Source organism: Pocillopora verrucosa, chromosome 9 (genome assembly GCF_036669915.1).
Source record: "Pocillopora verrucosa isolate sample1 chromosome 9, ASM3666991v2, whole genome shotgun sequence".
Lineage (NCBI taxonomy): Eukaryota > Metazoa > Cnidaria > Anthozoa > Scleractinia > Pocilloporidae > Pocillopora > Pocillopora verrucosa.
In genome coordinates this window covers 13,879,004-13,891,293 of record NC_089320.1, presented here as the reverse complement: position 1 = coordinate 13,891,293, position 12,290 = coordinate 13,879,004, and the positions used below count along the sequence as shown (strand labels likewise).

Here is a 12,290-nt window from a genome sequence, read left to right as displayed (position 1 = left end):
GATTTGTTATTGTCGTACAGATTGGTTCTAGGCCTCAGGCTGCGGCTATGGAAAACAATTCTTTGGCTTTTTTTCTGATAAATTAGGATATATATATATATATATATATATATATATATATGAAGAAGTTACTCTTGTAAAATATTCTAGGCTCTAGCATGCAAGTTGGACCTCTGTCTCAGCTGTGCATATAAATTATATCCCACTACATCAGCTGAGTCGCATCATGCTCGTTGTCAAAGTGTTAAATAACGGTCGACTGAAATGGAAAATGGAAGGAGAAAGGAGGAGGAAGGAAATAAAATAACAAAATGCTATGGCGAATATTATTTATAATTTATTTTGTTTTGTAATTTTTGCATAAAGAGCCCAATCAGAAGAATCATAAATAAAATTATAAAATAATTCAAATAGTACGGGCGCTCTGATTGGCCATAAAACCATTTTACATGAGCGTATGTAAACACGGTTTTCGTTCCTCTTTCATTAGTTATTTTATAAAAGAAATGTAAAATGGTTTCCGTGTTTACATAGCCTGATGTAAACACGCGGGAGGTTGGGAGAAACGAGATAAGCGTAGGAAACCACGACGCGAAGCTGATTTTACATTTCTTCAATCAATAATCAATGAAAATTTGTCGGACCTCTAGCAGTACTTATTACCTACGTCGGAAGCGCGTGCATTACCTCAAGAATTCCTGTGATTGCGTCATCAGGGCATAATTGTTAATTTAGAGATAATCAGAGCTTCATTCACCAATTTAGTTTTTAAGTGACGCAGGAGAGCGCTTTTGGCTCGGGTTCAATGCTTTACTTAGACAATGAAAGCAGATGGACTGTCACTGCCGATCAGAGTTAGATCATGCTGAGTTCTTGTAGTCGTGAAGTACCACCTAACCAAATGATGAACCTTTTAACTAAGAAGCAATCTGGGCACAAGACGCTTAAAGAGCGCTTGAAATCCAAAAATAAAACTATCCAGGTAAGTTTGCAGTTTTACACTGAGCACTTTCTTTGAGGGGAAATTATTTAAGCACCTAAAAAGGGTCTAGCTCAAAAAAATATATGGGTCATTCCATGCTATATTTCAATTGCGGTTGGGCCGCTTCAATTTTGGTGCGAGTCATACAACGGAACTCTGATTTTTCCTGATGAAAATCACCAAACTCGTTCGTCATTCGCCATATCAAGATTAGCCTAAGACTGATGTTGTTGATTGAAGAGCGAATAGACGCACACGCAGACAACAAGTAATATAAATTAGATATTCCAACAATTCATTGGGCTTAGACGCCGAGAATTTCAAGCTCATTCTGAATTTAGAGCAAGTAAATTTGTCTACTAGGGATGGGTTTCCGAAAAAACCAAAGCCATGAATCTTTGAAGTAATATAATTTCACCCGAATAACAACGCACAATTTTCAATAAAAATAAAAAGGAAACCTTAATGTAAAACGATGCTACCAAAATATCAGTACCCTTCGTGTTAGTTTCTCTGACAGGAAACTTACGCATCGCGAAAAAAAAAAAACACTGGATTTCTCCCACGCAGAACTTTTCCCTCGCGCGCACCAGTCAACTACTAAGCTTTTCGTTTTTAAGTTTCAAGCATTCAATCCTAAAAAATGACGAGGGACGACTTCTTATGACTTGAAAATCATGCGGCATGTATAGCAATCACTCAAGGCTCGAAATCGAACTCGACTTTAAACGGGGATCTGAGTGCATGATTCCTTACACAACTAAATTTGGTTTTGGTCTACCATTCCTCAACATACATTACGATTTTAGCGCCTGAGAAACAGAGTTGCCTGGCTAGAGTTGCAGTTAACATTGCATTACACAGAGGATAAAACTACTAAGGACGATCGTGAAGAAATCGTAGTTGAAGATGATTGCCTAAAATGTGAACAACTGAGGAAAATGCTGAACAAAACTTTGAAACTGCCTCCGGTATGTTCTATTATTGTTGTTGTTGATTCTGATTTTTGAGGAATTTAAAAATCTTTATTTACAAAGGCACGAAAAGTAAAGTATTACTTCTTCGGTGTAATGGATAGTTTTGATAAGTCTTGAAATACGAGTAAGTGAAGAAATGACTTTACCTGATGATCAATAGCATTGACTAATAAATAAATTATGAAATATTATAGTAAAATTCCACAGTCACTCTTTGCTAATTTCGTAATTACATTTATCAAGATTTTTGACCATTAACTAGAGCAATTTTTTTTGCCAGCTTCCAGGGCTACAAAATCTAGACGAAAACCAATTTGACAGCCGAACTGAGACAAATTCTGTTATCAGCGATAACGAAACAGTAGTGAGCATTGATGAAGATGATTTTAAACTCACTATTCAACCGTCCCACAATTCTCTATCAAGTGATCAAAAAGGAAATGTTGAAAACCTTCCTCATGATGATGACGGCTTCTTTAGAGGGGATCTTGCCGGTAACACCTGTTGCATTTTAGTAGTGGTGATGGCGATGTTACTTGTTTCTTGGATCTGAGAAGGAGAAGTGAAACTCTGGTCTTTACTCATCTTTCGTCACGCTATTTGTGTTTGATTGGGTTCTGCTAAGAAGCCTCTGACAGTATAGATCTAAATCGCGTATAACCTCCAAAAGTAGGCCTATGAAGCTATGTAATTTTTATAAATTATTATCTTTAAATCTTTCCTTCAGACAAAGGTTGTCACTCTAAACACCATAGAAGCTTCTTGCTGGCTGCAGTTGTAATTTGAATGTATGGAAGCATACTGTTTTCATCCAAATTGGTGAAGAGCCCAGTAAAAACATAGCATGTTCCCAGGAATCTGTTGTTCCTTGTGTGAGTTCTCCAGATGTAACTAAAACCAAATTTTAACGCCGGAATTCAACGACTTACACGTTAGGGTCAATAGAATTTAGTGATCAAAAATGAAATTTATTCATGAGTAGCACTGTCGTCGATGTCATTGGTGTTTTTGGTGGTTTTTGGGAAATAACCAATTCATCATGGTTAGCTATGTTAGTTGACTCAGCTAGGAAATATAGAAGGCATAATAACTGGCTTCTAAATTTTCAGACTGCTCAACGAACTTAACAATGAATTGTTGAAAAAACTAGGCATTCACTAGAAAATGATCCTTTTTCCCCCCAGTCGACAATGGCTGAATCACAATGCAAAGCCTCAGCCTGGTTTTGTGCTCAGAAGATGCCGCTGAAGACAGGCTAAAACTCAGTCACAATTTTGTGTCTAAAGTGTCGTTGTTTTCTTGTCCACTTTCATGATGATTATTTCTTAGGCCTCTCAGCAGGGCTATGATCCTTTTCTTTGCAACGAACGTCAGGAATATAAAAAACCCTGTGTAGAAGCAAAGTAACTCATTATGGTGAGATTGATTTGATTTGCGATCGTTTAAACCTACCACTTTTGGTCAAAGAGAGTAACGAGGTCCGAAAATGCGATTCATCTGAGATGTAATCCCAACCCCAGACTCGCATTAACCCCGCTCTCTCCACTGACAGTTTCCTGCAGCTGCAATAACACTTGGAAGCCTTCCTTTACAAATTAGAAAAAAAGGTGTCCGTAAAATTTGACAAGGCAATTATTTCAGTTAAACCGTTCACAGTTTCCTCGGCCAGTATCTATCACCGAAACAGAAATGTCTCTTGAAAAATGCTCTTCTTTTGGAACAAAAGGAATTTTCTAGGGACGAAAAACTTTTGATTTTTGACTTTTGACTCAATTTCATATAAAAGAGAAACGTCTCTGCCAAAAAAAAAACTGAAAACTGAAAACTGATAATGTCAACTTGGCTTTTCACAGCCCGAAAAAGAAGGCAATACTTGCATGTACATGTAAGTATTATAATTTCCATGTGTTTTGTAATTGTTTATTCGTATATCAAGAATGCAAGCTGATTTTCTCACGGATGCCATCATTCAAGAGAGTGTGACAGACCAAAAGGCTTGTGCGATCATTTGCCGGAAGGAAAGTCTAATTCACTGCTGCGTGTCAACCTACCTTGCAAGCTGTTAACGATAACAAAAAGATATATGGTTGCCTCTGCTTTGACGATGGAGTTCAGAAAACCGAGGATCCAAGTTAGACCAAAGACACAAGTCAGTTTGATACACAGAAGAGCAAGACTTGAATGACCCCTTTGATTTGTCAGTTGGCTTGTAACCTAACATATCAAAATATCCAGTTATTGTCGTGGAGATATATATTTCAATTGACTTTTACCTTAACAGTATAGGCAAAGCAAGACAGACCAAACAGTATTTCTCGGAGGTCATCCCAGCGTCATAAAATATTACCAAAAATGAACTGAATCGATTTGTCTAATAAAACAGTTCACCTTTCGCACTTTGTAGATAGCAAACGCTGTCCAAGTCAGTGCTACGAAATTAGAGAAGATAAAAAATGCAATAGGTACACCCACAGCAAATAAGAGGGCAGTGCCGTTTTCCATCCAACAGAATCCTCCTCGTCCTGAAAAAGACACGAAAAGATATTTGAATTTGCGCTCACACATTACCTTTCCTTACATTCGTGCAATTCAAACAGTGCCTTGAGATGAAATTATGTATGATTGAGAGTCCGGAGGTTATGCCCTCAACAATATAAAAATATCTCGCAAAATGAACTGAACTTTCTCTTAACTTTTACCATCAATTTATTTTTGTGCACCGTATTTATTCCAACAATCACATTTTCGCGCCTCAAGTGTATTGCTTATTTAGGGGCAGCGTTCATTCAAAAATTAGACACGACAACGAAGGTTAGGTAAAGAGGTTAGGCTTGTTCTACGTCTGAATCTGTGCATCCGAAAGGATTTGCACCTGGTTCTCTTAGGATGTTAAACTGCATAAAAAGCGTTGGAGCTTGTGAAAGAGTCCTTCGAAAAGGCACAGCACCAGGGGGGCGCGGGGCTCATTAACTTTTCTGTCGAAAAAGCGCCGCTTATTCGAGGGAGGTGCTTTTTCGGGCTCGACACTTGAGTGAATGTATTTATTTGAAATTTACAGCCCCTTTGTATGTTATTCCATTCATTAAAAGAGTCTTTCTGAAACTTAGCATGATCCATAATATCATTGTGAACATTCTTAGCTTCTGATTACGGAGCTTTTCCTCATTGACATATCTTGGTCAGTCTCAGCGAAACGGAGTTTTACCTTCTGAGTAACTGTACTATGTTCAAATAAAATGTTGTGTACATATCTCCGACGATTTTTGCGAGTCTGCACTCCCCTTCCCTCACGAAAAAACCTTAATCTAAACACTTGCCATAACCAATGTAAATGGTTTCAGTGTGGTCCAATAGAAAACAAATTCCAACAGCAGTAGCTGGGAAACCCCAGGCGCACAAGCTATATTTTTGGAAAGTCTTTCTCTGTTTCTTTTCTTGTTCTGAACGGAGGTCAGTATCTACAAAGAAAAGACAAAAAGTTCAGGAATTCAGTACATTTTGCAGGTCTAGAGTCTGAAAACACAAACAACCGTTGTGGCGAAATGACTTCTCGGTGAAGAAGTCTATGGGCGAAATGACAGCATCGTTGGGTGTTACTTATTTCCGAAAAACTGAATGAATGATGAAAGTGTCTTACCATGAAAAACGAATGTTTTAGTCACGTCAAACGCCATGACACTCATCCACGCAAATGAGCACATCAAAAAATAATGAAGAAAGACTGCGATTCCTGTACAGACCTCTTGGATAGTTTTTAACCCCGCCACAAACAGGAACATGTGATAACATATCATGGAAAGAGACAGGTTGACCAGGTTTTTGCCAGGGAGAGTCCTTAATTCTTTGAATGTAGAGTAGATTACAAGCAAAATGAGGAGCGAAAAAACTGAAAGAGAACATCCGGCGTAGGTGAGAATATGCAATGTAGTTACATCAACAGCATAAGACCACTTTGTAATTATTTCATTTTTTGAATAATTACTTTTAAAGTCGGTACATAAGAATATGATGGAGCCGTTCGCGAAATACTCCGTGCGGTTGTAATTTGTTGAGTACAAGGGCACCCACAGAGTTCCGTTTGAATACAAAACAGTATCTGAAAGATTAAGCCGGATTCCGGAGCAGTTCAGCTTTATCAAGTTACTGTAAGTAGAGTTGGTCGAGTTACTAGAGTGTTTCTCATTCCCAATAACGCCTTGAAATGCCTCGCGACATTTGTCAACAAAAGGATCGTAAACAAATCCATCCTGACAAGTTTTAAGATTCACAAGCTTGGTCTCGGTCTTTGTTCCATGTATGCTAATTTGGTTCGAATCAGAAGAAAAATCAAACAGGATACTCAATGGAGGTGGTGGTGGCTGAGGTGTAAACTCTGGTGACTTTGTTGAAGGCTTCCCAGTCATTGTGAGCTCCGTCGTGAATCCACGGTTCGTAAAATGAGTTGTTAGAGGTATTGTTCCTGGGGGCCTGGACTGCGGCAGTGTAGGCGATATCGGCAAATGATAAGGTGGGTCTGCCGCAATAGAAGAATTGTATTGCATTGTATTATAATGTGGAATTGCTGATCCCCCTTTTGTGGTATGTATTGGAGGCCTACTTGTTGCGGTGCTCAGGCATCCACAATTGAACTGCGTTATGTCTTCTCCGTTACATAGTGCGCAATGAGGATTTTTATGATGTGGGCTACCACAAACTGGGAAAGAGTAGTATGAACACAAGCTTTTTAAAACTGGTTCGTTGTCAATAACTTGCCTTGCACAGCATGTACTGTTGGCGAAAACGCAGTGTTTAAGGTTTATTTGCTGTCCCCCTGTAGGTCTGTACCTAACGGTGCAGTTTTCTCTGATAAAATCCAATAGTAGCGTGTTATCTTGGGGAAGAGCCGATGCGGGAATCCTTCCACAGTCTGCATTCATTTGCCAGTAGGATACACCTTGGACCGAATTACATCTGGCGCAAAACACGTTTCTATAAACCAAACCTGATTTGTCGTCTACGACAGGCATACCACTCAGAAAGTCTTGGTTGTCTACTGTCTCACACAATCTTTGGATTTCAGATTCACTATTACCAGGCGGACATCTTGTATTCATTACGTATCCATGGTTACTCGAACTATTCATATTGACACAGTGCCATTGCTTATGTTCATCGCCTCGACGGGCTTGCACTTGTGGACAGCTGGGGAATAAAAAAAAAGTATTTATCAATCAATCGATGTTGTGTCCACAAAATGGTTTTTCCAGGAGTCTACTTTAAAAATAAAAGTGATTATTGCAAGCCATAAACCCAATTGGCTTTGCATCCTTGCACTTTTGCAATGAAATGTTACTATATGGGATGAAATTATGAATTACCTTTCCTTTTGTAGGCTCGTGTGCCGAGATCAGTCACATACCACATATCAGTACGCGATTTTTAAATTTAAATTTACGGTGCTTTCAGCTATCACCCGTTTCAATAAATTGCCCCATAAATGTGTCTACGGCAGTAAGAAAGGCTCCACAGCTCCATTATTCAGCGGTAAATTTGGGATTTCTCTCTTATTTCTCAATTGCTCTCTTCTTCCTTTGACGTTTTGGTCTGCGTTGATTATTTTGGTTTTCTCGGCGTTACTTTTGTACAAACTAAACTTAGCTCTGCCTTGTTAAGAGAAAAAAAACAGTTTGATTTCATTTCCGAGATTATAAACCTTTTACTGCTGCTGTTTGGCTTGCCGTCTTTATGATGAATAGCAAGTTTACTTACAAAGATAATAAATCATAGCAACAGTCTCCAACATCCAGGCAAAGACTATCGCAATAACACGATAAATTATTCTTGCGCTCTGCAATTCCATCTAACACTCCATAAGTACATCGAGTCCTGCATGACAGCTCATCGTTTGGACAAAGCGCGCTAAACCGAAAATCACCAGTAACATTCAATCTTCTTAGAATCGCTGCGGTACTTATATTGGTTCCGTTGTAAGCAACTACAAGATCATCACCTGCATTGCACAATTAAGACAAAAATGAGTAACAGCTTTTCGCCAGAAGGAACAACGCTTTCAAAACAGATATTTATTTTGGCGAAATTGCGACTTAACTCTTCGATGCCTCTTGCTTATTCCGCAAATGTTAAATAAAGAATTGTCTTTTTATCTTCACCTCCGTGATTCATAAGTCAAATACCATTTAAAGGAGACTACCGGTAGTGAAGAATTCCAAATATTAAGATCTAAGTTTCCCTTGAAATAAAATGCTTATCACGGACGTTGCTCAATTGCGTTTTACAATTTCAGCCCTCGAAATCCACCCGTTTGTGAGGAGTAGTTTAAAATGTTCTAAAATACAGCTTAGAGGTAACATTCTCTTGTTCTTTCCCCTTATTCACCTAATGACTTTTTATTTTCGCTTGATTCGTTGGGTTATGGACTTCAAGCTATTTTTCCCAGAATAAATTCTCTCTTTAAAGAATGGCTGACTGAACAAAAGTTAGCAACTTTTTCTTACCAGTAAAACCTACTGTCCACCATAACGTTGCAAACGAACAAATAACCGCGAAAAAGGTGGCATCATTATGCGTCTGGTATCCAAGCATCTTTCAGTTACCTGTGCGAGATACAGTAAATGTCCACCATGCGAGTGTATGGGATGTGTGGACGAAGCAACGTTATCAATTTATGTACATAATTTGATTGGACGAAAATCGCTTCAAATGAATAAAAGCCTTTTGAATTTTAGTCTCTGAGCCTAAAACATCGTATATCAAGTTCCTCCACTTTAAAAGTACTCTTAAAGCTGCCGTTGTGCATGCATAAAATTGTAAATTCCGTTTGTTCTTCTCTGATACTAAATTTTGCAAGAGACATTAACACATGAACAATTTCTATCGATAATCGATGATAATGGAAATCTTAAATAATTGCATAGTGGAGGCAAATGTCATTGACGATCATTTTTTGACACTTAAATGAATGTAGATCCCTGTTAATGTAACAAACCTAAAAAAAAACCAAGATGGGTCAAGATCATAAAGCACTCAGAGCAAAGAACATCAATGCACGATCGTCGCCCAAAGCTTAATCCATGGAAAATTCTAAGTATGCCTTAAAGCTGTTAAAACTCATTATTTGGCGGATTGTTTGAATTGAAAACGCTTGTTATTGACGTTAACAAATTGGTCAGGTGAAAAAAAGATAATTGAAAATATGAGGATGGACGTATTTTTTCAAGTAGCAAAAAGTAATTATTCACCAAACGCAGAGTGGGGTATTGTATCATTGTTCAACGAAATACAGGCCATAAATATTTTATCGTGGAATGTACCCGTTCCACTAAAGTCAAATTTTTTATCCCTAGTAATCATATCCGTTTCCAGTCGAAACAATCACTAGTCGTGGGAAATTACCATTGAACACAACTGTAAGAAGAAAATTACGGCGAGTTTGATACTTAAAATAATTGGGCAGCTAATTTTTACTGTTAACTGAGTTGTTTTCCAGTGCTTAAAAGATACATTACGAGCTGTAAAATAATTAGTGGATATTTACGAAAGAAATATCATTGGGGGTCGAGGCTATTATGATAAATACATGTAGTTCTTAAACTGACCCACTCAAACGATAAATCTGGTCAGTTTAGGCGTAAAGTAGATTGTGAATCTAAAATACGAGCTCAAATGAAAATTAGGCATGCTGGATAGGAGCCCAGCCTTTCCCTTATGTGGATAAGTCATTAACATCATTGCGTCGTTTGCTTATCGAAGGAAATTTTTCTCTATTTAGCACTCACCAAAGACGTTAGAAATTACACACTGCAGAAAAAAAAATCAAGCTTGAAGCCTGACCAAATCTCTTGTGTCTATCGTAAAAAAAACCGGACGATGTTTTGTCAAAGGTTTTGCTACAAGAAACGATCACCTGCCTCAAAATTTCCTCCCCTTTCAATTAGGCGACATGTTGATTGATCAAATTTTCTTTTGTATTAATATTGATTAGCTGCGCAAAAAATTTCTTTTTGTTGTTTACATAACATATATGAATCTTCGAAACATAAGACACTTTTGCAATCGAGACATGAATCCTGCTCACGCCGATTAGCTTGCATGAATAAGGGACCCGTGTAGACTATGATATCAAAAAAAATAATTAACAATAATCCACCGAGCTGGAGGTGAATAAAATTGCTATTCATTTCCAAACTTTCCAATCAGAGTGTGCGAAAAGCACTTGCCACTTGTGTGGCACTGACTAATAATATATATGCAAAACGTTTTTTTCTACGTATTTTTGTTATCATTTATAGTCAATAATTGACGGGTTTTGGCATGAAGATAAGATAGAGAGATATAGAAAAGAAACGAAAAGAAAATGAGATATTCGATCATGACTTCCAATTGTCCAGGTGAGGGTAGCACTAGTTTTTGTATTTATTCAAAGCCTTTTTCCTTTACTTATCTTTTCGTTTATTTCATGTTACCTTATAGAAATGAAATGAAATTACGATTACTGATAATACATAGATTTCGCAAAGCCTTAAAGCGGAGCTCCATTTAGTTCATTTTCCAGCCCTTCACCCTAACAAAACTCCTCATTACTGGCACTCGAAGAATTTGTTCAAGGGGATTTTGGAACCGGTCCAGGAGGTGGGGGGTGGGGAGTTGAGGGGGTGGAAAATTGACGGGGTCTAGAACTAAGGGACGATGTTGTCGCAACTTCAATGCAAAGCTGACAAACACCCATGTTAGTCAGCGGTATTATCAAGCAACTAATTACCTTCGTTGGTGTTCCTGATGTTTTGAAACGGACGTTTCCTTTGTCAGATGCAGTGATGATGTCAGTTTCAGTTGAAATTAAATCATATTGAGCTTGACGTAAGAACAGTGAGTCAGTAAAACAATACGCCAGAATCCTTTGGGCTTCTCTCACATCTTCTCTTGAAGTTGCCAGGTATGACTACTTGCTCCACCGCTGTTTCCTTAACGTTCCAACCTTCTCTGATAAGCGTAGAAAATTAAAAAGAAAAGTTACTTTCAACTCGTTTAAACCTATTATTTTTTAACTCCTCTTTTGACTATTAGCGGTTCATGATTAGCCTATGGCTAGAAACACACGCCGTCTTTTTGAGATTTTTTCTGCTATTTAATTTATTAACCTCTACCGTAACTGTATGTAATTACCAGTGTCTTTAACCCGACTGTCCATGACCTTTGCAACTCAAGCAACTGATATACGAAATTTGCAAACTTTGTCTAACATGTTTCTCGCGCTGCGAAAGTTTAATTTAAAGGAAAACAAGGTAGAACTAGAATATCATGATTAAAACTTGACGATGAAGGGAGACTTCGGATTCGACCCATGAAGATATTTGTAGAAACCCGGCAAACACAATACCTGGATTTCATTTGTACATTATAGAAATCAATCCCTAACATCAATTAAGTTTTCTCTTTAGTTTTAAAGTCGAGTTAATGTTATTATTGGCCGTGTTAAAGAGGTTGATAAGTTTTAGATGGTATGCTCTGAGATGTTTTCAAATAAATGAATTTACTAGAAGGTCAGGAGATGTGCCAACATGTTCACATGAAATACAACAATAAATTTTATTTATCTATAAAAAGTTTACATTTGACCATCTACGGGCAAATCTTTGTAATATACTTCGACCTTACCATTTTCTGCAACTTGTAAACATGGTTACAAAATTATTAGTCAGGAAAATGGAAAATTTGTGGCAAATACATCGTGTCTGAAATGCTATGTCCAAAACAACCTATCAGGATTGGGGAGGGTATATGTGGGAATAGGCTCAGTTGTTTGCGTCATAATTTGCCAATTGCTCCTGTTTCCAATGTTTTGATGAGGTTGGACTGTCACTTATATGACCTAAGGATTTTAGCAGGCCATCAGATTTGGGAAAATATACATAGTGAAAGTGACTTTTTTGTACAGCCAGGAAACTATCATTGTGAAAAGCCATACTTATGCTCGGCTACTCATTCTTATTTTGATAAACTACATGTAGTTTTAGAAAAGATATAATAGCTAATTACACAAATTTGATGTATAGGACAAAACTTTTATTTGACCATACTTTTATAACTAATAGCAAATGATATTAGGAGATCTAAAAATATTCAAAAGGATATAAATTTGGTTGAAAATTTAGAATTCAGTGTTGGCCACATAAATGAGACTCCTGGCAAAAGAAATGTGTCCTGATGAAAAAGCTAAGAAAAGTTTGCCACAACACCTGCCTATAGTTGTACAGCACATATTAAATGTTGAAAACACACATAAGCATGCGGATTTCCTATAAACTTAAGTTCAATCCTGCCATGACTTTCAA

The 12,290-nt window shown here is 37.5% G+C and overlaps 2 protein-coding genes across 2 annotated transcripts; one reads left to right on the top strand and one right to left on the bottom strand.

Annotated features, from left to right (window-relative positions):
• Window positions 1–862: 862 nt before the first annotated feature.
• Window positions 863–2,512, top strand: LOC131775373 (uncharacterized). Its single transcript, XM_059091472.2, has 3 exons — window positions 863–982; window positions 1,792–1,953; window positions 2,240–2,512. Exons 1-3 carry the CDS (start codon window positions 863–865, stop codon window positions 2,510–2,512), a joined length of 555 nt encoding a protein of 184 aa, XP_058947455.1.
• Window positions 2,513–2,608: 96 nt separating this feature from the next.
• LOC131775372 (uncharacterized) lies at window positions 2,609–10,890 on the bottom strand. The gene is made up of 6 exons (XM_066172583.1): window positions 10,718–10,890; window positions 5,597–7,140; window positions 5,277–5,417; window positions 4,348–4,481; window positions 4,011–4,173; window positions 2,609–3,347 (listed from the first exon to the last, which is right to left on the bottom strand). The coding sequence occupies exons 2-6, from the start codon at window positions 7,080–7,082 to the stop codon at window positions 3,226–3,228; spliced, it is 2,046 nt and encodes a 681-aa protein (XP_066028680.1). The 5' UTR covers window positions 7,083–7,140; window positions 10,718–10,890; the 3' UTR covers window positions 2,609–3,225.
• Between the last annotated feature and the right edge of the window lie 1,400 nt (window positions 10,891–12,290).

Coding starts and splice junctions, on each gene's coding strand:
- LOC131775372 (XM_066172583.1), bottom strand. CDS start 7,082: ATGAATAGTTCGAGTAACCATGGATACGTAATGAATACAAGATGTCCG. Junction 5,418..5,596: donor TAAAACATTCGTTTTTCATG/GTAAGACACTTT, acceptor TTTTCTTTGTAG/ATACTGACCTCCGTTCAGAA. Junction 4,174..4,347: donor CTATCTACAAAGTGCGAAAG/GTGAACTGTTTT, acceptor TTGATATGTTAG/GTTACAAGCCAACTGACAAA.
- LOC131775373 (XM_059091472.2), top strand. CDS start 863: ATGCTGAGTTCTTGTAGTCGTGAAGTACCACCTAACCAAATGATGAAC. Junction 983..1,791: donor CCAAAAATAAAACTATCCAG/GTAAGTTTGCAG, acceptor TTACGATTTTAG/CGCCTGAGAAACAGAGTTGC. Junction 1,954..2,239: donor AAACTTTGAAACTGCCTCCG/GTATGTTCTATT, acceptor TTTTTTTGCCAG/CTTCCAGGGCTACAAAATCT.